This window comes from Podarcis pityusensis (assembly GCF_964106645.2).
Source record: "Podarcis pityusensis genome assembly, chromosome: 5".
NCBI classification, from domain to species: domain Eukaryota; kingdom Metazoa; phylum Chordata; class Lepidosauria; order Squamata; family Lacertidae; genus Podarcis; species Podarcis pityusensis.
In genome coordinates this window covers 38,906,812-38,930,972 of record NC_138032.1, presented here as the reverse complement: position 1 = coordinate 38,930,972, position 24,161 = coordinate 38,906,812, and the positions used below count along the sequence as shown (strand labels likewise).

Genomic DNA, 24,161 nt, shown 5'->3' with positions numbered 1-24,161 from the left:
CTTTACTCTTGAATCTTCCAGTTACAGGAAACAACACGGGTCTCGGGCTCTTAGTTTCTACTTCTAGTTGTCCTGCCCAGTTGATACTGATGTCAGAATGTTTCCTGATCCTGTTTATAAATCATGTTTTTCAGGGCCGTCTTAATCATATCCGGTGCCGTGGTGCAAAGATCCCTCCAGCAGTGCCCCCCCCCCCGTTTCCCATAGTTTGGGGGGACCCCAAAGTTGTTGACCTTTTTAAAGAAAGGTTCCCCAGAGTTGTTGACCTTTTCTTTAGGGAGCTGACACCACGCTTACACATTATCTCTGACAAGCCCTAAGAACAAAATAAAATGAAAAGGGCAGAAGAAAATCTAATGAAGTCCTCAATTCCAAAGCAAGACTCATTCAAGACTCAGCAGTTCTTCTAATTCATCCTCATGATTCAAATCACCACATATCAAAAAGTTAAAGCAATCACCAGTTTGTTGTTCTTTAAATAAATTGATAAAGACACAGAGAATGAAGTTCCTGGCGTGGCGCCGCTGCTGCCTCCTCTCCCAGGCAGAAAGCGAGAGAGCGTGGCTGGTTGTAGGAAGAGCCGCCACCCAGCATGCCCTCATAGCTGTTCCTGGTTGATCCCGGACTCCCGCTGCTGGGCATCCCTGATGGGCGGGTGCCGTGGCGCAGGACACCATTAACCCTAATGCGTAAGACAGCCCTGATGTTTTTGGGCCTAGATTCATTCTCTGTGCTTGACCTTAGCTTGTTGAGCAAGGTTGAAGGTGTAACATAGACTCAGGTGTCTTAGTAAAATGTTTTACTCTCAGACTTGGGGCCCTTCCATACCTCAGCTTAATGTGGATTGTGAGCCCCATTTGCCTCTTATTTCCCTCTCGCTCATGCAGCATTCTCGCCCAACTACTATTGCCCCACATGTTTTCCATAAATCCAGAGATTATCTATGCTGAATAGGAGTCCAAATCAATTGCACAGAGAACCTCCAGACTTAGGGAGGAGTAAGTGTGTACCTGGAGGAGAATGCTGCAAGGATGAGGGAGAATTAAAGGAGGCACAAGGAATTCATAATCCACATTGACGAGGTATGGATAGGCCCTCAGATTCTAGCCCCTGGAGATGCCCCGTGGAGCACAATACAATATTCTGTTCTCACAGTGGTCAACCAATTGCCTATGGAAAGCCTGTAAACAAGACCTGAGCACAATAACACATCTTGCCCTTCTTGTGCTCCCCAGCAACTGGTATTCAGAACTGGTGTGCTCTTTCCAGTACTGGAGGCAGTAAGCAGCCATCATGACCAGCAGGCATTTATAGATTTAGCCTCCATGAATTTGTCTAAACACCATTTTAAAGCTATTGAAGTTGGTGACTGTTACTATATCTTGTGGTAGCAAATTCCATTGTTTAACTGTGTGTATGAAGAACTACTTCCTTTTGAATGTCCTTAATCTTTCAAAATTCAGGTTCATTGGATGGTTGCAGGTCAAAAAAAATCTTGATCCATTTTATCCACACCATGCATAATTTCCTATGTCTTTTTCATGTCCCCGCTCACTTGCTTTTTTTCTACAGTAAAAAATCCTCAATGTTGTGACCTTTCCTCTCAGGGGAATTGTTGTAGCCAAATGATCATTTTGGTTGCCCTTTCTGAACTTTTTCCAGCTCTACTATATATTAGGTGTGGCAACAGAACACTTTATTTCAAGAACAGTCATACGATAAATTTATCTGTCATTATGATATTGACAGTTTTGTTTTCAATCCCTTTCCTAATGATCCCTAACATAGAATTCACCTTTTCCACAGCTGCTACACACTGGGTTGACGAGCTATCCACCACAACTCTCTTGGTCAGTCACTGTCAGTTCAGACCCCATTAATGTTTATGTGAAGCTAGTTTTTTATGCCAATGTACATCATTTTATACCTACTTACATTGAATCACATTTGTAATTTTACTTTTATTCACCCATTTTGGAGAGATCCTTTTGGAGCTCCTTGCAATCTTTTTTTGTTGTGGCTGTTGTTATCACCTCAAACCCTTTTGTTCAAACCACCAGGAATATCAGCAAACCTGCCCACATCATAGCTCACCCCTAACTTCAGCTGATTTATGAACAAGTTAAAAAGCACAGGTCCCAATCCTGATCTGTGGAAACTCCATTTCTTACATTCACCACCCACCGCCATTATGAGAATTTGCAATTTATTCCTTCTCTCTGCTTCCTGTTCTTTAACCAGTTACTGATCCATAAAAGGATCTATTCTCTTATCCCATGACTGCCAGGCTTACTTACAAATCTTTGATGAGGGACATCATCAAATGATTTTGGAAAGTGTAAGTACACAATATTAACTTGCTCACTGCTATGAATATGCTTATTTACACTCTTAAAGAATTCTAAAGGGTTCATTAGACAGGACTCACCTTTACAGAATCCATGCTGGTTCTTCTTCTACAAGGTTTGCTTTAGAAGCTTAAGGAGATTGTTCTGTCAGCAAAAGCATTTCTGCTTGCTGGATGGAATTATTTCCTCTCTCTTCCCCCCCCCCAGGTGCTGTTCTGAGGGATTCTTTTGACCCTCCAGAACAGATTTGGGGATACACATGAGGGGGGAGAGTTCTGTTGAACTAGTGGGAATCATTGTACTGCCTTCCACTAGCACAATGGTTTAGCTGAATAACGCAATTTCACATTCAAATTCCTTAACTCTTGGGTGGATGTTATCCTTCAGATCAGATGGAACTATACTATCCCTCAGTGAGGAGTTAATTATCATAAACATCTAGGTTCTGAGATTGCCTGGCCTTTCTAGAACCAGCCAATAAGAATATGAGTCAAGCAAGCTGGCACAAACAGTATTGTGTTCAAATATTTTGATGTCAGTAAAACAGCCTATAAAATCTGACTTGAAGAGTCAGCTATTGACAGCTGCTCAGCTACTGACAATGGTTACCTATGTGCTATACATATATAAATGTGAAGCCTTCCTGATGTTGTAGGAGTACAACTTTCATCATATCTCATCATTGCCCATGCTAGCAGAGGTGGAGTTGTAGTCCAACATCTGGAGAGCGCCACATTGGCTAACCTTGAACTAGTGGAACACAAAATAGGGGTGTGTGATTTCCTCTTGTCAACAATTTGATATGAAATCCATTGCTGAGTTTTCCTTCCTTCATTGGACTGCACCGGCTATTTCTTTAAAGTGGAAATGTGTATAGAATATTGAAAGTTTCTGAATTCTTATCCCCTACATGACCCATTTACAGTGCAAACTTATATATACCACCTCAGAGGTAAGTCATATTGATTTCACTCCAGGTAAGTGAATATAGGATTGCAGCCTGAAGTGCACTGATATGAAAATATTGATAGGTCAGAGGACCCCTCCCAATTCTCCCCTCCTTATTTTTCAAAGCTTCTGACATTTTAATTAGTTTCCAGAGTCAAACAAGCACAACAGTATTGAATAATGTTAGAATGTGCTGTTGTTTTAAACCAGTTTTTGTATTTATACATGCATCTCTCTCTCTCTCTCTCTGTGTATATATATATATATATATATAGTGGTATCTCAGGTTAAAGACGCTTCAGGTTACAAACACGTTAGGTTACAGACTCCGCTAACCCAGAAATAGCACCTCGGGTTAAGAACTTTGCTTCAGAATGAGAACAGAAATTGCACAACGGCGGTGCGGTGGCAGCGGGAAACCCCATTAGCTAAAGTGGTGCTTCAGGTTAAGAACAGTTTCAGGTTAAGAACGGACCTCTGGAACGAATTAAGTTCTTAACCTGAGGTACCACTGTACAGTATATGCAATAATGCAATTGCTTTAACTGTTTTTATGTCGTTATATTCTAAACTGATTTGCGGTTGCCTTATGAGAAGTGATTAATAAATGAAATAAATGAATAAAGATGTGACTTAAAGAGGCTTAAGGAAAGAACTTCTCTCCCATCACATCTGTCACATGTACACTTAGGTGTGTACACAGAAATATGCAATATATTTTTAAGTAATCAAAATATGACTTGCGAGAAGTTGGAAATATTTAGCAGGGAAAAGTTGGAAACGTTGATCAATGTTCCCTTATTAGCACTGCCATCTTGGAAAGAAGGCATTTAATGTAAAAGCCGGTGTTTTATTTGCCAAGCCTCACTTCCCTAGGGGTGCAGTTCAACTGTCAGATCAATTCTTCCTCAGTTCATCCTCCCGTAGAAGCTCCCTGACGGGCTTGGCAGTTTCTGCAAGGAGGAGGACTAACCCATCTGCCTGCGCAGGAAGGGCCAGGAGCAAAATCGGCCAGGGAGCTGGCGGCGGCTGTGCCACCGGACAGGGCTATCTCCCATTGGTTGGTCGTGTTGCTATGGAAACGTGGGACGCTGCTGCTGCTGCGGTGGTGCATAGGAGCCACTGCCGAATTCCTCGAATCAGGTACCGTCTGCCTATCAAGCCCTTGCAGTTCTTGGGGCAATAGAGTCCCTTCGGAGTTTCAAGACCAGGAAACGAGAGTTTTCAAGTGAGACTCATCTCTGAGTAATCATAATGCATTAGAACGGCCTGCAAGTTACTAGGGCAGTGCTGGGAAGTGACTAAGGCTGCAATCCTAAACACTTTTACTAGGGAGTAAATCTCACTGGACACAATGCAGACTTACTTCCAAGTAAACATGTGCTGCAAAAGCCATAGTTGGTGCTTCATAGCCCTAAATTATATTTAATTAGCAAAGTACCTTGATGATGATCCTCCAGGCTGGGCAGTAGTGTTATGTAGTGACCTGATGTTTTGGCGTTTTTGTTTTGGCAGCACTATGACCAGCAGGAAGAAAGAATTAGCTTTGCAGGTCAGTAAGTGAGCTTAATGTTTCAAATGTGGCATTACATTATGTTAGAGTTTGGTATTTCCGGCTTGTTTGGAAGAGAGGGTGGTTCGGGTGCAATGTTGCATTGTATTCTGCCAGTGAAACCTTCCTACAATGGCACAGATTTAAAATAGAAAGCATAAGTTCTAAATGGATTTACCAGTCTCCCAGGGCAACAAGAAGCAGTAATGCAATTGCTTTCATCATTTGATGAATCAGAAAGGAAATGTAAGAGCCGATTTAAACGAATCCCTACAGTGCATTTTCCAAGAACTAGTCACTGACACAGGGTGTTATATTAATCAGAATGAGGTAAAATAAGAACCAAAGACTGAAGGGTGAGTTGTATGATAATTGGAGGAGTCTCAATTTTTAAATCTTCAAATACAAATTAAAATACAAATCAAATACTCTAAGAAAGACACTAAACCAGGTTTAGCCCTTCATTTGTAAGCACAACTTCTCTGTTAACTTTAGATTCAGGTAGGCAGCAGTTGAAGTAAATTAAAAAATTGTCCAGTAGCACCTTAGAGACCAACTAAGTTTGTTCTGGGTATAAGCTTTTGTGTGCATGCACACTCCTTCAGATACACTGTTAACTTTATCTTCATTAAGACCTAGGGTAAAAAGGATGAATTGTCCTTTCAGATTGGCTATGTTGATTTAGATGTCTCCAAAGTCAACAACAACAAAAACTAGCATGGGTATCAAAACACAGTATTAGTCCAAATATACATGCATGTGTGTTTTCCTTTTTATCCTAGGTTTTAATGAGGATCAGGTTGGCCAAGGGAATGTGCTTGCTTACATTTGGAAGGGATGCGATACCAGTTCTAGGGTTTGTGAGATGCAATTAGGAGAGGCACCTGTTGGAATGGGCCTCCCTCCTCCTTGCTATTGCCCATTCGTTTGCCTGCTTCCTCTGGTCCCAATCTACAAAATATCCAGAAGGAGATCTCAAAGTAAGTGGAAGTTGCTGCACCGTGACCTCTGTTGTCAACTGCTTGCATGCACAGAGAGAACAGGTGGACGGGTAGGCAGAAAGGAGACGCAGCATGAGCAGGAAGCTCTGAGTGCCAGCAATGGGCAGTCCTGCAAGCATCAGTATGTGCCCAATAATGTCAACCTCTAATGTTGGCCCTGAGGAGCTGCCTGAGGAAATAATATCACAAGTGATGTGATCTGTCCAGCCTGCACAACAAATACTTTGTTGGAAATGCATGGATTAATATTCTATGTTTCATGAATCTTTTATCATAAAGTTGTTATGATGCATAGTTATTTACAAGTAGTCCCATTGGCATCAGTGTCCTTCCTTCTCCTCTAGGCTGTGTGAGAAAGTATCTTAGATAATTTGCAAACTTCCATTTGAATACTGTACAAATTATACTGGTAGTATGCAGCTGGTTGCCAGAAAAAGAATGAGTTTGCATCTTGAGCACAGTTAGACATTACCCTATAACGAAACATACTGGTGTAGTTTAGTCATCTGGTGTCTGGAGACAAGCATGTATGATCTCAGTGGCACTTTGGATGTAAGAACATGAATATATGAATATTAATACATATCCCATATTTCATTCATAAAGCATGGTTAAAGAACCATATAGGAAAAGATGGGAATGTGTTTGCAATTCCTTTATTATAAATTGCTCCGTATGGAATATAATCTCTATAAATCCTGCCATCAAGTGGCCAGAAGAAGAAATTGATTATTATTTCAATCCTGTTAACTACTTACATTAGAGTAGACATATTGATTTCACTGGAACTGCTCCCATGTGGCTCTAAGTCAGCTACTTATAGGCTGACCTCAAAGTGCTTTGCCATAAACAAAGTGCAGCCATCTGTTAATTAAACGTTTTGAGGTCTGAGATGCTGGGCTATACAACAGAAGCAAGAACATATTTACTCTGAAATGAGTTGCTTGAGAATTATTTCCTGGGATGCCTGCAATCATGCAGTGAGATTCTATGCATGTTCCTTTTCAGAGGTAAGTCCCACTCAGTTCAGTGGGGCTTATTCACAAATGGGTTTAAACAGTGCTTTTTTCTGGGGGTACACAGGGGTATGCATACCCCTAAACATTTTGTGAATCATTGTACTTTTGTCCATATACTGTATTTATTTCCCCCGATTTGAACTATAAAATGGTGGTTTTCTTGAGTCAAAATGAGAGTTTAAATAGATCTACAGCATTCGTGTCTTACAAGCAGACTTCCATTTACCAAAATGTTAATATCCACGTTGGGCTGTGTGTTGGTAGCATAATGGTATCTTAAAATTAGATTCATAGAGTTGGGAAAGACTTCAGAAGTCATCTAACTGCCCTGAACTCCTGGCCTACCTGGTGGCAAGTCAGTATGTAAAGTCGTCAGTCCATATGTCCAAAGTCCAAACCGAAGGCACCATCCTTCAGAGATCCTGAAGCATCCAAGCTGAGGGCCAACAACATGAGCAGACACAGCCTCCTAGCTCTGCTGCCCCTTTTATACTTTGCATGCTGATTGCAGCATCTGGGCTTCAGTCATGTGACCCTCAGCTGTTCCAAGCCTATTCTAGCTGAGGAAACAGATACATCCTTCCAGAGGTAGTGAGCCCCACATGGCCAAGTTAGGGAGCTGAGCTGTGGGTCCTTGCCTGCCTCAGCCTCCCAGAGTGCTCCACCCACTGCTCCCTATGCTTCAGAGCCTGCCATGCTCCTGGAGAAAGGTTCCCCTCTGGGTCCAGCTGTTCTGGTTCCTGTGCACTGACCCCCCATCCCCTCGCCATCCTCTGTCACCCTGTGAGTACTTCCTACACCAACCTCTCCCATAGCTGTCAACGTTTCCCTTTTTTAAAGGGAAATTCCCTTATTCCGAATAGTATTCCTCGCAAGAAAAGGGAAAAGTTGACAGCTATGACCTCTCCTCCGCCATCCCCTGCTTGCCTGTGTGTCCCAGTCCTAGCCACACCCCTCGTCAGGATCCTCTTCCTCCTCCCCATTGTCCTGCCAGTTCCTTACACTAATCAACCCACAGGTGAAACAGGAAATCCCATGTTACAGCATCCTTGATAAGTAGTCATCTAGCTTCTGCTTAGAAACCTACAATTGAGAGGTCACCACTTCCTAAAGTTTTACTGTGCTATTGGATTTTTTCCGAATATTTAGCCAAAATCATTTGACTTGTAATTTGAATGTGTTTGAGTCCTCCTTTCTACAGCAACAGAAAACAAATGCACAAACAAATTGCACCATCTTATGTGCCATGTTTGAGCATCGTGCTGTCTTTTATTTTCCTCTCTATATACATTTTGCCTAAAGAAAGTATTTTCATGAAACTGACTTGTGACTTTGACTTTCTGACACAAAAATCTTAGTTGCCCCCTTGCTAATTTACCAAATCTCCTTTCAGGTAGCTCTTAAAGGCTTTATTGCTTTATTGAAAGCTTTCTCAGTTATATTTCATTTACACACAGATGGTTGTTAATAATCAGGAACTTTGGGAAGAAATGCTGGGTTCCAAAGGTTTGATTGGTAAGACCTTAGCTGTAAATATGGCATGGCTCTCTGTTGCTGTTCACAATTACTAGTACTAGTATACTGTGGCCTCTGATCACCAACCCTCCTCCATTCCCCCATTAATCCCCTAGAACTTCTCTTTTCACCTCTTGCAGCTACTAAGCTTGTTTTGCACCTTCCCAACCCCATTTCTGAAGCTTCTTCTTCTACAGTCCCACTTTGCAGCCTTCTTTTAAGCTTACCACTCATGCGCACGCCTCCATTCTCTTGTGCAACCCCCTTGCACACAATGCTCCCATGGTAACCTTTTGTATCTTCTTCCTCCCATACATTGCAAGTACAGTACTAAGCATCCTTTTCACCTTCCACCATCCCCTCCTGTTCTTCAGGTTCTTTCTTGCCCCTGCTTTCATCTGCAACCCTATTCCCATTGCTCCTTCCTTTTTTTGCAGCCCCCATTTTCACCTTCAGCACTTTCTTTCTCTCTCCCTCCTCCTCTTTTCCCGCCAACAACCCCCACTTCTGTTTTTCCTCCTCTCTTATTTTGCAGTCTCCCCTTTGTCAATATATCTCATTATTATCCCTTTTCTCCCATTTGCACTGTCCCTTGCAAACAGACCATCCTCATTTTTATGCCTCCTCCTTCCTCCTAATCTGCAGCCCCCTTTCCATGCACAGCCCGTGATGCTTTATGTTACCATATCTTTAAGATGAGCAGAATCTAAGAGCAAACCTGTCAGTTAGCTTGACTTCATTTGAGAAGGTTCAGTTCAATTAATGGACGGTTCTGTTTTAAATCATTACACAGAAAATGACATATAATACTAGGATTTAGATACATTATTGTGAAAGTACTATGGAATATTTCAGGCCTCTGAACCTTCTCAAACACAAAGCAGCTGAATAAAGTAAGAGGGAAACGTTTGTATACAGCAAGAAGAGCAGAACTATGAAAGGAAAAGTGATTTTAAACAACAGATGTTTGAGTAGAGCAAGCAGAGGGTGACAGTGGGAGGAAGATTGTGACTTTAAAAAATGCCAGAGGTTTGAGTAGAGCAAATGGGGAGCAACACCAAGAAAAAAGTGGTGGTTTAAAACAAGTTTTCAGTACAGCAAGAAGGGAGTTTGGTAAGGTTCTGTTGTGTTAGCTTCTTGATGTTAACTTCTGTGTAGTATTCATCTCTGTGATTTCTCCCTTCTCATACTTAAAAAACCCCAAACACTTCCCTTCTGAATACTACTTTTTGTTTTCAGTGTCCTTTCCTTCTAGATCCCATGCCACAGCCTCTGTTGTTGTGCAACCCTCCTTCTTTCTTGCTGCCCTCCCCAACTCTGACTCCATGCAAATCCAGGATTGTAATAAGGCATTACACGTAATAAGTCATTACAATAAGGGCTGCATGATGACAGCCTTACATTTATTTTTATATTGAGAGATAGATATAAATACTGACAGTGTTTATAGGGCAGGTTAGAAAAGGAATGAGTGTTCCTGTTGTTGATGTACCACCTTTCACCCAAACCTGTTTCTTCCAAATATTTTGGACTACAACTCCCATCACCCCCAGCTAGCATGACCAGGGATTAGGGATACACAAGTAGTGATAGTTAACTAATTTCATTTGCATGTGCTGAACTAAACTTTGTAGGTTCTGAAATGCCATGATTTGCTAAGTTAGCTTAATCTCTTTGTAGTGGTAGATGTTTATCAAGGCTGGTGTGGACCATGTAAAGCAGTAGTAAACCTCTTCAGGAAAATCAGGAATGAATTTGGTGATGACCTCCTTCATTTTGCTGTGGTAAGAGACGGCTTCAAATTTATATAGTAGGGGTAGCTACCATGATGCATTCCAGACATTGCCATGCTCCCAACTCCCATCAGCCCCCATTAGCATAGCCAGTGCTCAGGGATGGTTGGAAAATCATATGGATGGATCCGTCGAGAATAGTTGGCAAAGATAAATGCCTATGTGGCAAGCAGATAAAACAGGCAATTCATCTTGCTTCAGTGAGCTAAATAAAGCTGCAGTTCTATACACTAAGGTAGCGAACAGTTTTTCAGTCCTGGGGCTGCATTTCCTTGTGCCTAATCTTCCAGGCGTAGCAGGTCCAGCAGTCGGCAGAGCAAAACCACAATGGGGGGGGGAGCAAAGCTGGCAGTGGATGGAGATACTCCACACTCTCCCTCACAAAACACAGCCTCCCCTTCCTGTGAGCTCCTCTCCCCTGCTCTGGCTAATTAGGAAACATTGTGGTTAGAGATCTCAATAGCACAAGTCTTCAGGCATTAATTATTGCTTGAAGAGGGACCATGAGTAGAGCAGGGATATGGGGATGCAACTTTAACCCTGCCACTCCGCTCAAGCCCTGATCTTCCAAGGTTCTCATTTGGCTGAGGGAGCCTTCCCAAACAGATATACAAGGCTCTCTGCTGTAGCTGTTTGCAGAGGCCAGAGAAATCACAGGGCTATGGGGGCAGAGCTAAATGTGCATCTGAATAAGTGTTTATCCAATCAGGTATAGGGAACCGAGGGCCCTCCAGATATTGTTGGGCTCCAGCTCCTATCATTCCTGTCAGTGTGGCAAATGGTCAGGGATGATGTAGAAGAAGAAGAAGAAGAAGAGTTTGGATTTGATATCCCGCCTTTCACTCCCTTTAAGGAGTCTCAAAGCGGCTAACATTCTCCTTTCCCTTCCTCCCCCACAACAAACACTCTGTGAGGTGAGTGGGGCTGAGAGACTTCAAAGAAGTGTGACTAGCCCAAGGTCACCCAGCAGCTACATGTGGAGGAGCGGAGACGCGAACCCGGTTCCCCAGATTACGAGACTACCGCTCTTAACCACTACACCACACTGGCTCTCATGTGTGTTGCAGTCCAGCAATAACTGGGAAGCACCAGGTTCTAGAGCAATTCTGCTCTAGATGTTTTTCTGGCCTACCCAAAGGGTGCTTCTGTAGTTGTGAACATTTGCCCTATTATTATTATTATTATTATTATTATTATTTTACTTATTAAATTTGTATACAATACTGCCCTTCTTACACAGATCTCAGGGCGGTTCACAACATAAATGCTCTTAGTAAGTTGTTTGCTTGTTTTTATTTAGGCTGAAGTAGATTCAGTTGATGCCCTAGAGAAATATCGTGGAAAATGCGAACCTACATTTCTCTTTTATGCTGTAAGTTGGTACTTTTGAAACCTGAGATGTCTTTTAAACCTGTTTGACTTTAAACTTGCTCCACTATGCTCTGGTGTGTATTATGTATTAAACATGTGTTTTTGCTCGTATCAATGAATTTGAACTTGCTGGCAGCTGGAGATATATGTTGTTGCTGGGAATCGTATTTTTATATTTCAGATATTACCCTAGTTTGTATTTCCCCTCATTCTCTATGCATACGGTAACCTAAAATACTTTCTACAGTAGTTGTAACTTACGTAGCTTATATAAATGTATATGCTTCTGACCATAAGATTAAACAAGACAGAGATTAGGATGCTATAAATATTAAGAATGTAATTAGTAGTGTCTGAATAAATTAGGCATCTTAGGGTAAAGGGGGGAAAGCCTTCAAGAGAGATTAGCACACTTAGCAATTATCCACTCCTCCATTTGTTGGTGCAAATAGCAACCAGGTTTTCTGCAGTTTGCCGTTCCTTCTGATTCATTGCTAAAAAGCGGGGCAAAGCAAAACAGCTCTGATCCTTGCCTACAATGCAGAAGTGTGGACGAGCCCGAAACAGGTTGGCCTTGTGGTACTGCTCTGCTAGGTGGCTGCTATGCACAGGAAACTGTCAGAAGAACATTGCTCAGAGTATGTAGCTCCTGGGAAGTTGAGGGAACACATAGGACCTTCAAAACAATTTGTGGTGTGGTGTGTTCCCCGTTCAAGATTACAACTACTCATATCACTCTGCAGTCGGACAGCATTCCATGGCCAATTATCACAATTGGCCCACTCTGCAGGGTTCCCCCCAAAATAGTTCTTGTACTTCTTCAGAGAGTTTCTCGAGTCTCCTGTGTGGGAGTGTTGTTCCTTTGGTTATGTAAGCAATGCCACTCACAACCTAAGCACTGGAAGTGGAAGGGGATGATATGCTTGCTTCCTGTGGAACGGGTCGTACTACAAATTAATAGGATGAGTCAGCTAAAACATTTGCCCCAAGTAGTGTGGAAGTCAAATAACTTGACTTTAATGGATTGGGGGCAATAAATTATCTCTGGGTAAATTATTTTATGGTGCAATAATATACATGTCTACTCAGAAGTAAGTCCCACTGATTTCAATGAGGCTTACTTCTAGGTAAGTGGGTTTAGGATTGCAGCCAAAATCAATCTTATGAGTTTGCCAACCAGTTAAGGAATTAAATTTGCATACATTTGCATGTGCCTAAAAACATTGTTTCTGAAGGAAGAAGCATCTCCTCTTTGTTTTTTCGGCATTGCAGAGATAAGATAGTGCTCTTTTAAGATAGTGCTTGACATCTTCAGTTTTTGCAAGTGTTTATATTAAAAATAATTATTCTTTCTAATCTGCCTCATTACTTGGGACCACTTTCTAGCCAGTTAAAACAAGGTTCTGTTTATTGATCAAACCAATGAAATGGTTCAGCCTTGCAACCCTTGCTATCTGTGAGGCATCCCATGCTTCAATCCTCTCCTTCCTCTTGTTCTGTGATTCTGGGTCTTCAACTAACAACAGGAGAGGTTGGAAATCAGTCCATGCTTAAAATCTAATATATTTTTTGCTGTCTTTGTAGCAGCATAGCATTTGTTGGCAGGAAAAGAAGACCCAGACTCCACCACTGGTAATATTAATGCTTGTGTTGACGCAAATTATGTTTGTAAACTATATTGGCAATTATTTTATATTTTCTGTCAGGGGGGAGAGTTGGTAGCAGTTGTAAGAGGAGCAAATGCACCATTGCTACAGAAAACAATTCAGGAGCAGCTAGAGGCAGAAAAGAAGGTCTTGGATCATGGAGCAGATAGAGTGGTGGTAATCTAACCTCTTCGATTTCATTTAAATTTAAGTTGTGTCTTTGATTAGAGTTGTGGGCAGGGGGGTTGTGGGCCATCTAGTTTAAAGCCCTGCTTAATGCAAGAAATCCAGAGCAAAGCAAATGGCTGTCTGCCCTCTGCTTGAACACCTCTAACAAGGGAGAGACCACCACTCCTCAAGGTTGACTATTGTTGAACTGTTTGTACTGTTAAGAGGTTTCTCCTAATGTTTGCTGCCTCTTAGCTGGTCCATCAGCTGTTGTTATCAGCTGATGTTCCTAGGTCCTTGTTTCCAAATTCTGTGTAGAATTCAACAGATAGTGAACCATGACTGGGACGTAACTCTGCTTCCATTATTATCTCAGTTTTAATGTTGCCTAGTGTGTGTCTACTTGAAGGGAAAGAAACTGAATAAAAAAGTGAGAGTAGTCATGTCCTTCAAATAGATACCCAGTTTCCACTTGCTGGAGAATGGAGATTCTGAAAGGAGTGACCTGTGATGGGACGATGAGCTGCTTGTGTGTAAAATCCTAGTCCCTCAGAGTTTGGTCAAGTTTGCAAACCTCTGTCTGTAACGGAGCCCCTTAAACATGGCTCCGTCAGTCGCTGGCAGATTCCGACAGTGGTTGCTTTCGGAATCGCTTCCAACATAAAAGCTCCTTAACGGAAACACGTCTTCTGGACTCTCTGCGTGACAGTTTCCGGCGAGGAGTGGGTGTCCCTACAGGAGGTCCTGAAACCTCCCCACTGTTTTCGCTGGAAGTGTCTCTGAGCCATCCCTCCAGCTCCCTTTCCCTCAGCCCAGCTCCTCTCCCCCTACTGGTTCCCTCTTCAGCTGCTGAGTCTCTCCCAACCTGTGTGAGCCCTTTCACTTCCCTTCCTTCCGATGGCAGTTCCCTGACATCCACCTCCCCTCCAGGGCCCCCTTCATCCCCTCTCGCCCCCTCCTCTACGGGCGGTGAGGAGGCAAAACCCCGGAATGAACTTCCTTCATCTTCCGATGTCCCGAACACTTCTCTCCACCTGTTGCGGTTCCTGGTCTCGAAGTACTCCTCCTCCTCAGAGTCCATCTCCCCTTCCCCTTCCGATTCCGAGAATCCTTCCAACTCCTCCTCCTCATCGGTGGTCCCAAAGTATTCCCTCCGGAACCTCTCCACAGGCTGAGGTTTCCTTGGGAACCTTTGATGGAACGTTTCTATCAATACCTCGTCATTGATATCTTCTGCCATTACCCAAGTGTTTTCTGACTCCGGTTCTCCTTCCCACGCTACCAAATACTCCACCTGATCCCCCTTCCATCTGGCGTCGAGGATTTCTGCCACATGGCTGCTGCATTCCCTTTCTTCTATGACCGGTCCCCGAGTGGCCATCCCTTCTCGTCCCCCCTCATACGGTGACAGTAACGACCTGTGAAATACTGGGTGCAGTTTCATGTGGTTGGGTAACCGGAGCCTGAAAGCCACTGGGTTGACCTGTTGAATGACCTCAAAGGGACCCAATCTCCTGGGTCTTAATTTCTTACAACCTCCTTTGAACGGCAACCCTTGGGTTGACAGCCACACCCTATCTCCCACCCTTATGGTTTCACCTTCCCTTCGGTTCTTGTCTGCCTGCCTCTTGTATTCTTCCTTCGCCCTTTCTAAGTTGAGTTGGAGCTGACGATGGATTGCTTCCATTTCTTCTACAAAATGCTCGGCTGCCGGGACACCCCATCTCTCCCCTTCTCCCCCTGGGAAAGCCCTGGGATGACACCCATAATTAGCCAAGAAGGGGCTCATCCCTGTGGACACATTCTCGGCATTGTTGTAGGCAAATTCCGCCAGCGCCAACTTTTCTACCCAGTCATTCTCTCTGTCATTGACATAACACCTCAGGTATTGCTGGAGGACCCCGTTTGCTCTTTCCGCCTGCCCGTTGGTTTCAGGGTGCCGGGCAGTCGAAAAGTTGACCTCCACCTGCAGTAAGCTCATGAGCTTCCTCCAGAACCTGGAAGTAAATTGTTTTCCTCGGTCTGAGACCACCCTCAATGGCACCCCGTGCAACCTAAAAATGTGTTCTACAAATAACTTCGCTGTCTCTTCCGCCGTGACTGCATGCGAGCAGGCTACAAAGTGGCACATCTTTGTTAGTAGGTCTACCACCACCATGATGGCTGTTTTCCCCTTGGACTTCGGCAGATCAGTCATAAAATCTATCGACACTGCCTCCCAAGGTCGTTCTGGGGTTGGTAAGGGTTCTAATAGCCCCGCCGGTGCCCGCCTCTCCCCTTTGGCTCGCTGGCATTGCTCACACCCTCTTACATACTCCCGTACATCTTCCCTCACCTTAGGCCACCAAAATTCCCTGGTGACCAACCACATGGTTTTGTGTTGTCCAAAATGCCCCGCCGTGGGGCTGTCGTGCAACTGCTTGAGTACCCTCCCCCTTAAGTCTCCTTCAGGGATATACAGTGCCCCTTTGTAATACAAAGCTCCATTTCTTTCCTCGAAACCCCCTGGTTCCTCTCCCTCACCCCTAAGACCTCTGAGCTTATTCTGGGCGTATTCATCATTCTCTGTTTCCTCTACCAGTTCTCTTTGTCCCACCAATGCCGCCCCACACACCCAGCGGTCCTCTGGAATGACATGTCTCTCTTCGGGTGCTCCCTCCCCCTCCAAATATTCAGGTTTGCGTGAGAGAGCGTCCGCCCTAATGTTCTCTGGGCCTGGCACGTAACAAATCTCAAAGTTAAATTTGGAGAACTCCTGGGCCCATCTCACTTGCCGTTGGTTGAGCACTCGTGCCGTCCTCCAATACTCTAGGTTCTTGTGGTCAGTGCACACTTGCACCTTATGTTGTGCGCCAATTAGCAGGTGCCTCCATCTCCGGAACGCCTCATGAATGGCTAGTAGTTCTCGGTCATACACCGTGTAGTTCCTCTCGGATTTGTTCAGCTTTCGCGAAAAAAAGGCACACGGTCTCCACTCTGACTCCTCCTTCCCTGGCTGCAGAAGCACCGCCCCAATCGCTCTGTCTGATGCGTCAGTTTCCACTCTCATCGGTTTTTGTAAATCCACATGCAGGAGTTGTTGTTCCGAGGCGAAGGCCCTTTTTAGTTCCTCAAATGCTCGCTCCGCCTCCTCAGTCCAAACGAACTTCTTCTTACTGCTGAGACAGTCCGTAATGGGCGCCGTCAGGTGGGCAAAGTTTCGGATGAACTTACGATAGAAGTTCCCAAATCCTAGGAACCTCTGCACATCCTTCCTTGTTTTGGGTGTTTTCCATTCCAGCACCGCCTGGACCTTGCCGGGATCCATGGCCAATCCCTTGTCTGACAGGCGATACCCCAGGAATTCCACCTCCTTGGTATGAAACTGACACTTCTCCAGTTTCACCCACAGCTGGTTGGCTTGCAGCCTGCTCAACACTTCTCTGACGTCTCTCACATGCTGCTCCTCATTCTCAGAATACACCAACACGTCGTCTAAGAAGGCCACACAATTCTTGTAAAGCAAAGGCCCCAGGACGTGGTTCATAAACGATTGAAAGCACGCGGAGCCTCCTTGTAGGCCGAAGGGCATAACTAAATATTCAAATGCCCCCAAAGGGGTGAACATGGTGGTTTTCCATTCATCCCCCTTCCTTATTCGTATCAGGTTGTACGCCCCCCTTAGGTCCAGTTTAGTAAAAATCTTTCCCTTCCTGACCCTTGTCAAAATGTCGTCAATCCTGGGCATAGGGAAAGCCACTGGTTCTGACACTGCATTTAAGGCCCTGAAGTCACACACAAGCCTCGGCTTGTTCGTGTTTTTTTTATCCACAAAAAACACTGGGCTGCCCCCCACCGCCCTGGACTCTCTGATGAACCCTCTCTTCAGGTTCTTGTCAATGAACTCTCTTAGCTCCTGCATCTCTCTGTCTGACATGGCGTACAGCTTGCCTACAGGGAGCTGTGCCCCAGGGAGTAAATTGATTTGACAGTCAAAGGGTCTATGCGGGGGTAATTGGTCAGCTTCCCTTTCGCTGAAGACGTCGCGGAGATCTGCGTATTGTCGTGGTACCTTCACGTTCTCCGTTACTTCAGTCCCTGCTAGGGTGGCTTGGGCCCCTGCCAAACCCTTTCCCTCTTTGCAGTGTTCTAAGCAATGTGCTGAACCAAAAGAAACCACTCTCTGATGCCAGCCCACCAGCGGATCATGTAACGCTAGCCAGCTCATCCCCAATATAATGGGAGCTCCTCCCAAGGTGGCCACATTAAACGCTATCAGTTCGGTGTGCCTTGCCACCTTCATTATCATTGGGACGGTCTGCAAGCTGACTTCTCCTCCCAACAGCTCCCTGCCATCGATCGTGGTCACCTGCAGGGGGTTGCTTAAAGGGATCGTCTGTATCTGGTGTTCAGCTGCAAACTCTTTGCTCATGAAATTGCAGGAGCTGCCTGAGTCCAACAGCGCCTTTATCTTTAGAGGGTGTCCGTTTGGCAGCTCTAGCGCCACTTCTATCACTAGGGCGGGTTTAGGAGGTTCTGGCGTGGGCACTTTCACTGCTCTTTGGCCTGACTGCTGTGCCCCGACGGTGGCAGCCAGGCGTTGGCTTTTACTTGCTTCGGTATTTCTTCCTCTCTTCCCTCCACAGCTCCTACCATCCCTTGCCATTCCTTCCTCTGGGGGCAGACTCTGGCAAAGTGACCTGGCTGTTGGCAGAGATAGCATTTCCGGGCGCCTTTTCCCTCCTTCTTTCCCCCCTCACTGGGCTTTGAAACTGCGCGCGCGCGCGCTGTTCCGATTTCCATCGGCTCTGCCGGCGGGAAAGTTGGCTCTGGAATGTCTGGAATGCGGAACTCCTTCCAACGTTCCCCCTTCCCTTCCCGCCTCTCCAATGCTCTCGCCTCCTGGCGCGCTCCTATGGTCAGCGCTGATTTGGTCAGCTGGTCCATAGACTCCGCCCTGGGCGCCCGGGAAAGTTCGTCTTTCACAGCCGAAGAAAGCCCTTCTTCAAAAAGCATTTGAATGGGTTCCGCCGATAGATCCCACCCCAATTTATGGATCAACATGGTGAATTCAGTCCAGTACTCACGGACAGATCGGCTCCCCTGTTTGCAAGCCATTAACTGTCTGCGGACCACTCCCTGTTCAATATCGCTGGAAAACATCAGATCCATGGCGCGAAAGAACTTCATCGTGTCCTTTAGGACGTCACTATTCGCTGCCATCAGGGGTCTAACCCAGTCTCTCGCCCCCTTTTCAAGATGCCCAATCACGAAAGCCACTCTTGATTCCTCGTCAGGGAATTCATCAAACTGCAGATTGAGGGCATATTGCATCTCTGTCCGAAAGCCATGATAGTCTTTGGGCTCCCCCCCAAACTTCTGCACCAATCCTGGTACCTTTCTGACGAGCTGGGTGTCTTTCCCCTTTTTGTCTGCATCCTGAGCCCTCCTCTCCTCAAGCCTCGCCGTCTGCAGCGCTAGCTGGACCTCCAACACCCGGTACCTTTCTTCCAGGCTTGGACCCGCTCCAGCTCCTGCTTCTCCGGTTCCGGCTGGGTTGCTCATGATGCCTTCTCCTGCACAAGCTGCTCACGAAGACTGTCGGAATGCTGTGATGGGACGATGAGCTGCTTGTGTGTAAAATCCTAGTCCCTCAGAGTTTGGTCAAGTTTGCAAACCTCTGTCTGTAACGGAGCCCCTTAAACATGGCTCCGTCAGTCGCTGGCAGATTCCGACAGTGGTTGCTTTCGGAATCGCTTCCAACATAAAAGCTCCTTAACGGAAACACGTCTTCTGGACTCTCTGCGTGACAGTTTCCGGCGAGGAGTGGGTGTCCCTACAGGAGGTCCTGAAACCTCCCCACTGTTTTCGCTGGAAGTGTCTCTGAGCCATCCCTCCAGCTCCCTTTCCCTCAGCCCAGCTCCTCTCCCCCTACTGGTTCCCTCTTCAGCTGCTGAGTCTCTCCCAACCTGTGTGAGCCCTTTCACTTCCCTTCCTTCCGATGGCAGTTCCCTGACATGACCCTATGGCCCAAGCCTGGCACTCAATCCTCTTTCGTCAAGTGTGTGGCCTTTTGGTGTTGAGCAGGGGAAGGGCGAAGGTTTTGATTCCCTGGCATAGCTGTCAGCTTTCAGATTTGAAAATAAGGGATCAGCAACCTCAAAAATAAGGGATCAGCAGCCTCACCTGTCCCGGGGAGCCTTGAAAATAAGGGATCAGCAGCCTCACCTGTCCCAGGGACAGTCTACGGGATATCTAACAATCCGGGATAGCAGCGGGAAGCTGCAGGAAACGGCACTGAAATAAGGGAATTTCCCGCAAAAAAAGGGAAGGTTGACAGCTGTGTTCCCCGGTGGGGTCCAGCACTGGGGCTGTAGTTCCTGAGAGTCCTGGCTCAAGGATATTGAGTTCAGAGTTCCATTTCTTATGGTCTTGACATCTGATGGGAAAGTGTTCTACAGGGACCCCTCCCCCTCTAAGTACAGTGGTACCTCGGGTTAAGAACTTAATTCATTCTGGAGGTCCGTTCTTAACCCGAAACTGTTCTTAACCTGAAGCACCACTTTAGCTAATGGGGCCTCCTGCTGCCGCCGCGTGATTTCTGTTCTCATCCTGAAGCAAAGTTCTTAAACTGAGGTACTATTTCTGGGTTAGCAGAGTCTGTAACCTGAAGCGTCTGTAACCCGAGGTACCACTGTATGTGTCCAAGTCACTGCTGATCATCTGGGATAGCTCTGTATGCATAAACGTTATGGGTTTCAGAGGCTGCAGGAATCTCTGGCACCTGTGGAGAATGTTATGCATCTCTTCCTCTGAGCATCCTCTACTAACAGTGAGAGCATGTGCAGCTTCTTCCCTCAGCTCCTTAGTATTCATGAATTCAACAACACATTCATTATCCATCAGATTGTAACCATTTGTTAATAAAAACCAGCTCCAGAGATAAAAACCATAAAAAAATACTAATAGATCACATATTGGAAAAATAGACAAAACACACCACCAATGAAACAAAAAAAAAACCCTGTTACTAAAAATAACTATTGTCTATTACATAACACTAGTCTTCATTAAAATGTAGTTTTTCTAAAATAGTCTGCAACCAACACCCTCATATGCTTTGATACTAGATCCAGGATGAAGCGATTCCTAAAGAAGTGAGTACTGCCATTGAGGGAGAGGAAGCAGAAGATGGGGAAGAAGAGGAGGAGGAGGAAGAAGAAGCAGGTATTTGGCTGTACTCAGTGGCATATAGGTAATACCATTTATATAGTTTAAAAATTATCCTTGCACAAGAAGGTAAGCAATCTCAGATTGGATTTTTGCCACTGCTCTACTTTAGATTTTGTCACTGATATTACTCACCCCAGAAGGGGCATCTTCTGGGTTTATGTAGATAAATGAGGCTTGTCTTGTGGTACAGCTGTGAATGCTGAGTTGCAGCAAAGTCAAAGGGACTAGGCTCCATCGCTTAGGAAATGTCACTTTCTCTCCTCCCAGTATGCTTGAGAAAACCATTCTTATGATATATTTTGGGCTATCATAGTACTAGGCTTAGATGGTTAAAAAAAAACCCCAGAAAAACTGAAAGAGTATTTAATTTTACGGTTTTATACTGATCCAAAAGGCCAAAGCAATTTCACAGTGTAAATATCAGGCAGATATCCCTCCTTTGATGTTCTTCCAGGGTCTGCTTTCTTCTTATGCTAATTTCCTCTCATGCTTTCTTCCTAGATTAATTCACCAATTGATGCTTTCTGGAACTGGCTTTCTCACTATCATTTGGAGCTGATGAGTAATGTTACAGACAAGTTTTCTCTAATATAAGTGTAAAAAATTAAATGGCTACATATTGCCATAAGCAGCAGCAATGTGTTTCAGGTTGGAGTAGTCTATGAAAAGAATTACAGATGTTTAGGAAAGCCTGGTTACAAATCTGACTATCAGGTTAATACTATGCAAGACAGCATATATGAGGATATGGACAGTAGGAGAGCTTTGCTGGGCTTATCTCATTCAATATCAGATCAAAGGCTTATTTAACCCTGCATCCTGTTCCCCATATGTGTCTATGGAAAGCTCAAAAGCTGGGTAAGAGAACAATAGCTTTCTGCTGCAGTTGTTCCCCTAGAATGGGCACTCTGAGCTATGATGTCTCTGATCCTACAGGCAATATGCAAACATCATAATCTGTAGCCACTGATAGATTTATCTTCCATCATGATGATGATGTGTGTCACACAGGTTTGTCATGTACCTAGTATGGTGTCCTCAGGTGCGCTGGGGAATACTATCCTGTTGTCATGTACAGTTGTCAGTCTAGTCAGCTTTTGTACATGGTTACATCATCTTGTCCTGTGCCAGAGGCAGCAAAATGTCTTGGGTCAGGCCTGTCTCTGATTGAACCCTGGATTAAAGGCTTTCCAAACAGAACAGAGCTGATATAACAGTTCTGCAAACCCTTTGGATATATGTGAATGAGCAAAACTGTAAACTTGCTGAAGAAACTGTAAACTTTCACAACAGAAATGTTATAATTGATCTTGCACAGTGTTGGTTTTGTCACTGGAATCAATTTTCTAAGATTAGTAGGGACTGAAAGATTTATCAACATGTGAATTTACAGTGGCTGTGTTGAATTCTGATATGGTGGCTCATGCAGTACTTGCCGGATTGGAAGTGTGACTTTTTGTGAGACTGGGAAACCACTAAACGCACATTTGCTTCTTGTGGTTATTATTATCAGTGACTCATGCATTTTCTGGCATTGATTTTCTCTTTGAGAATACTTGCACCTGATTACTGTTTTAATAAAGAAATTCAAGTAATTACAGATTTGTTTTTCTTTTCCACATCCACAATTTAGGGCTCTGCTATCTGGCCTTAACAGAAAGTCATGAGATGCTTCATGGCAAAGAAACCATGAGGATTCCTTTGTGCAAAGGAGGTCCACCACTAGGCAGGGAGCGGATGACGCTGTGGTCTAAACCACTGAGCCGCCTGGGCTTGCCGATTGGAAGGTCTGCTGTTCGAATCTGCACAGAGGGGTGAGCTCTTGTTGCTCTGTCCCAGCTTCTGCCAACCTAGCAGTTCGAAAGCATACCAGTGCAAGTAGAAAAATAGGTACCACTGTGGTGAGAAGGTAAACGGCATTTCTGTGCACTCTGGCATTTGTCATGGTGTCCTGTTGCCCCAGAAGTGGTTTAGTCATGCTGGCCACATGACTTGGAAAGCTGTCTGCGGACAAACACCGGCTCCCTCGGCCTGAAGTGAGATGAGCACCACACTCCATAGTCACCTTCATCTGGATTTAACCATCTAGGGGTTCTTTACTTTTACTCTCACCATAGAGGTCTCCAGATGGAAAGAACAACAGTCCAACCAGGATGAGCCATCATAACTGACATTGCATAATCCTACTACCAAATAAGACTCAATGAGTTCAATGGGATTTAATTCCAGTTAATTGGCCCCTAGTTAGTGCAGGTGGTGCTGTGGTCTAAACCACTGAGCCTAGGGCTTGCTGATCGGAAGGTCGGCGGTTCGAATCCCGCGATGGGGTGAGCTCCCATTGCTCAGTCCCACCTCCTGCCAACCTAGCAGTTCAAAAGCACATCAAAGTGCAAGTAGATAAATAGGTACCGCTCCGGCGGGAAGGTAAACGCTGTTTCCATGTGCTGCTCTGATTTTGCCAGAAGTGGCTTAAGTCATGCTGGCCGCATGACCTGGAAAAACTGTCTGCGGACAAACGTCAGCTCCCTCAGTCAGTAAAGCGAGATGAGCGCTGCAACCCCAGAGTTGTTCACGACTGGACTTAACTGTCAGGGGTCCTTTACCTTTTTTTTTAGTACCTTTACCTTAGCTGATACCATGCACACTCCTTAGAATGTAACATACTAAGATGTATCTCAGTATCTTAATTGGTGTCTTGTACACTCCTACCATAAAAGGTGTAGAGAAGAAAACGCCACTCCAGAAAGCACAGAATGGAGCAACATCACCACCCTCTCACATGGTTAGTATCCATAACAATGTGAGCATTCAGCTGCTGTATCTTGACATTCCTGTCCCAGGACCAGCTGTCTGGGATGCCTGAATATCAGCTAGCTGCATGGGAGGCTACTTGAGAAGAAGGGGAAGTGGGTAGAAGCACATTCCTGGATCAGGGCCTGACTTGGAGGCAGGAAGGAAGGAATGGAGCTTTAGCTCTTGTATAAACTCCCAGCTTGAGTTGCCTCATTGCTGAAGCATCAGTGCTGTTCTAAACTGTAACCCCTCCCATCAGCATACAAATCAGTATGGCTAATTTGACCCAGCAACACCCACCCATCCCGTCCTGCAGCCAACCAACCAACCATGCCCTGGGCCCTCTGTTCTCTCGATTTGTCAGCAAAAATAAGCTCCGGTCATATGCTGTGCAAAAGAATGGAAGTTCGTAGACTTGATCAGGGTGGAGGACTGTGACAAAACTAGAATTCCTTCCTGTTTTCCACCCCCTTAATCTCTGGGGGCATTAGCCACCACGGATAGCCTGCCTGATAACTGAGTTAAATCAATGGTCCATCCAGCCTGGTATTGTTTACATTGACTGGTGATAGTGGCTCTTCTGGGTTTCAGATGGGTCTGTTTTTCAGTCCTACTTGGAGATGGCCAGGAATGAACCTAATATTCTGTTGGAAGCCACCCAGAGTGGCTGGGGAAACCCAGCCAGATGGGCGGGGTATAAATAATAAATTATTATTATTACTATTATTGGACCTTCTACATGCAAAGCAAATGCTCTGCCACTGACCTTCAGCACTTCTGCAACTGTTACCTATT

The 24,161-nt window shown here is 44.9% G+C and overlaps 1 protein-coding gene across 6 annotated transcripts; it reads left to right on the top strand.

Annotated features, from left to right (window-relative positions):
* The first annotated feature begins 4,149 nt into the window (after positions 1-4,149).
* Positions 4,150-22,290, top strand: LOC308477787 (thioredoxin domain-containing protein 6-like). Of its 6 annotated transcripts, XM_081006718.1 has the most exons (9): positions 4,448-4,524; positions 4,812-4,848; positions 5,631-5,828; positions 8,326-8,383; positions 10,064-10,167; positions 11,477-11,548; positions 13,254-13,370; positions 20,471-20,567; positions 21,075-22,285. In XM_081006718.1, exons 4-9 carry the CDS (start codon positions 8,326-8,328, stop codon positions 21,077-21,079), a joined length of 453 nt encoding a protein of 150 aa, XP_080862844.1. In that variant the 5' UTR covers positions 4,448-4,524; positions 4,812-4,848; positions 5,631-5,828; the 3' UTR covers positions 21,080-22,285. The 6 variants fall into 6 exon arrangements, with proteins under 6 accessions (XP_080862839.1, XP_080862842.1, XP_080862841.1 ...); XM_081006713.1 differs by lacking the exons at positions 4,448-4,524; positions 5,631-5,828 and adding an exon at positions 4,150-4,439 and having other exon boundaries at positions 21,075-22,286; XM_081006715.1 differs by lacking the exons at positions 4,448-4,524; positions 8,326-8,383 and adding an exon at positions 4,411-4,439 and having other exon boundaries at positions 21,075-22,288.
* Positions 22,291-24,161: the final 1,871 nt, after the last annotated feature.

Excerpts from the sequence above, each read along its gene's own strand:
- LOC308477787 (XM_081006713.1), top strand. The coding sequence starts at position 4,372 with ATGGAAACGTGGGACGCTGCTGCTGCTGCGGTGGTGCATAGGAGCCAC. Across the intron at positions 10,168-11,476 it reads ACCTCCTTCATTTTGCTGTG|GCTGAAGTAGATTCAGTTGA; the intron begins GTAAGAGACGGC and ends GTTTTTATTTAG. Across the intron at positions 13,371-20,470 it reads ATGGAGCAGATAGAGTGGTG|ATCCAGGATGAAGCGATTCC; the intron begins GTAATCTAACCT and ends CTTTGATACTAG.